Here is a 3,285-nt window from a genome sequence, read left to right as displayed (position 1 = left end):
AGGAGAGAGAGAGAGAGGGGGGGAGGAGGAGGAGAAAGAAAGAGAGAGGGGAGGAGGGGGATAAGGAGAAGGAGAAAGAGAGAGAGAGGGGGGAGGGGGATAAGGAGAAGGAGAAAGAGAGAGAGAGAGGGAGGGAGGGAGAGGGAGAGGGAGAGGGAGAGGGAGAGAGAGAGGGAGAGAGAGAGAGAGAGAGAGAGAGAGAGAGAGAGAGAGAGAGAGAGAGAGAGAGAGAGAGAGAGAGAGAGAGAGAGAGAGAGAGAGAGAGAGAGAGAGAGAGAGAGAGAGAGAGAGAGAGAGAGAGAGAGAGAGAGAGAGATATAGAGATATAGAGATATAGAGAGAGAGAGAGAGAGAGAGAGAGAGAGAGAGAGAGAGAGAGAGAAGGGAGATGGTAAGAGAGAAGTAGAGGGTAAAAGGGAAAAAAAGAGAGAGAGGGAAAAGGAGAAGAAGAAAGAGAAAGGGAGACAGAAAAGCAGGATAGAGAAAGGGAAAGGGAAAGAAAGGGAGGAGAACAGGAAGGAAAAAATAAGGAAAAAGAGAGGTTGAAATAGTTTACATTATATATTTTTTAAATCTAATTTTGTTATGTTCTGATCTTACTTTCATCTCAATATCCTTCTATCTCATTTCCCTTCTCCACAACCTCTTTTCCTCTAGGACTTTTACTCTCTGTAGTTTCCTTCTCTTTCTCTCTCTTGTTTTCTCTTGCCATCTCCACCTTCTCATACTTTTTTATCGCTTTTTATCTCTTCAATCCTTTCATTTCTTTTGCACTTCCTCATCGTTCTTCTTCTTAATGGTAATATCAACTGAAATACGTCCATCTCTTATTTGTTTCCTGATCTTACGCCTCTATTGTCTTTTCATTTTTTTTCTGTCCCCTGCACTGCTTTCTTGGTCAACCCTTTCATTCTCCTTTCCATCCTTTTATTTCTATTTTTATTCTTCATCTTTTCCTTTCTCCTCCTCTTCACTTTTTCTTTTATTGCAATTATTTTGCTGTCTTTGCTGTCCTTCATGATTCTTGTTATTATTATTATTATTGATATTATTATTATAATAGTTAATTTTATGATTATTATTATTATTGTTAATTTTATGATTGTTATTATTATAGTAAATGGTGTTTTGTTATTATTGTTGATGTTGTTATTATTATCATTATCATTGGCATTATTGTTATTATTTTTATTGTTATAATTATTGTTATTATTAATGTAATTATTATTATTAATAATATTATTGTTATTATGATTATTATCATCATCATGGTCATCCTTGTTATTATAATTTTATTATTATTATTATCATTATCATTATCATTATCATTATAATTGATACTGTTATTATAATTATTACTATTATTACTATTATTGTTATTATAATTATTACTCCAAAATAGCCTATGTATATTTGATAATTGATTTATTATTATCATTGTTTTTCTTCGATTTATTTTTTGTTATTATTTTTGTCAATTATTAATTGTTAGTTTTTAATTTTATCATTAATTCATTACCAACTGTATTATCAAACATTATTCTGATTATTTGTGCATAATGCATTTTTCTGTTGGGAAACTAATGCATTGTTTGGCAACTTGCAGGGTTGTCTGCAATGATCCGAGGGGCAGAGAAGGAGGGCTCCTTTATGACGAGAGACTACAAGGAGGAAGACCTTCCTGCCATCTTTGAAGATTTCTTCCAGAAGGTTGTGCCTCGAGATAGGAAGGACAGCCTTGACTGGAAAAGCTATGAACCCATGTAAACCAAATAGGGCACCTTTTGAGGTCAATAAAGTGCTTTCATATCAGTTCCTTGAAATTTCCTCAGATGGAATACAATGTTTGATGTTTTCTGCTGAATGTATTTTTGAAATAGTATTTTTGTCTTTGTTGGAGTTACTTTATCAGTCTCTATCAGTATTAGCTTAATTCTGTATTTGAAAGATAGGAAAGGATGTCTGTTTATCTCTTTATAACAAATGACTTCATAAATAAAATGCAATTCTTTGTTTGAATACTTTTCAGTTAAAGAAATTGTCTTGATATGTTTTTTCCATGAGATATTGAATTATTAAAGAAAAATATGCATGAATTTCACAAGTACTTTCTTGGTAAGAATTTTGGTCAAGAGTGTTATATGTAATTGTGATGTAATTCATTTGATATTTACAAATAGTAGTATATTACAATCATGAAAAAAAATATTGAAAATGTTTAAAATACTTAAAAAGCCTTTTGCTAATTTGTTACGAGATAAATACAGTGTCTTTCTCATAAATTTTCAAAATGTGTTCATGGTGTTGTGGTCTGTGCATGATACAGGACTGAAATAGTTTTTGGCTCAGATTAGGGTGTGAAAAGTGTAAATTGTTAACGCGTATTCCTCTTGATAAACATTTTGTAATAAACTTGCACTTGCATGGATTGAAGTTCTGTAACACTGAATAAAACAGTGAGATGGCTTTCTCTCCTTATGTGTAATTTTTGTTTTTGTATTTCCTTGATTTGTAAGCCAAGTGAAAGGACTTCCCCCGTGTCACAAATGGTAGCATATGGTAGAATATGACAAAAGCAATATTTACATTTACATTTACATTTACATTTACATTTACATTTACATTTACATATACATATACATATACATATACATATACATATACATATACATTTACATTTACATTTACATTTACATATACATATACATATACATATACATATACATATACATATACATATACATATACATTTACATTTACATTTACATTTACATTTACATTTACATTTACATTTACATTTACATTTACATTTTTTTAAAACAAAACCAAAAATTAACATCTTACATTTACCTTTACAAGAGTTTACATTTACATTACATAATATATAAATAATATATTTATATAATATACTATATTCTCTCATATTTATATATATATTTATATTATATATATATATATTTATTTATATATATGTGGGATAATAACTAAATATTATATATATATATTCAATATATATATATTAAATCTATATATAATAATTATATAATATTTATTTATATATTATATATAAGTGGATATTGATCGAATATATATATATAAAAATTTATATAAATATCTTTATTTTAATATAATATTGTCATATATTCTATATCCTTTACTTTATATATATACTATTTATTTTATATTGTATATAATTTATATATATATATAATTAACATATATATATATATTTGTATATATATATATAATTTAATATATATATTACTTATATACTATTAACAATCA

The 3,285-nt window shown here is 28.3% G+C and overlaps 1 protein-coding gene across 4 annotated transcripts in view; it reads left to right on the top strand.

Moving 5' to 3' along the window:
* Positions 1 to 2,485, top strand: part of LOC122254825 (putative 2'-deoxynucleoside 5'-phosphate N-hydrolase 1) — a 7,312-nt gene extending 4,827 nt beyond the window's left edge. For all 4 annotated transcript variants that reach the window (XM_086549966.1, XM_086549928.1, XM_043018675.2 and 1 more), the window contains exon 5: positions 1,607 to 2,485. In XM_086549966.1, coding sequence (XP_086406092.1) covers positions 1,607 to 1,767 — 161 coding nt within the window. In that variant the 3' untranslated portion in view covers positions 1,768 to 2,485. The remainder of the gene's footprint in view (positions 1 to 1,606) is intronic.
* Positions 2,486 to 3,285: the final 800 nt, after the last annotated feature.

Source organism: Penaeus japonicus, unplaced genomic scaffold (genome assembly GCF_977035675.1).
Source record: "Penaeus japonicus unplaced genomic scaffold, GWHDUDI00000001_assembly GWHDUDI00000001, whole genome shotgun sequence".
Taxonomy (NCBI): Eukaryota; Metazoa; Arthropoda; class Malacostraca; order Decapoda; family Penaeidae; genus Penaeus; species Penaeus japonicus.
Note: the sequence above shows the minus strand (reverse complement) of the source record. Positions and strands in the feature narration are given on the sequence as shown.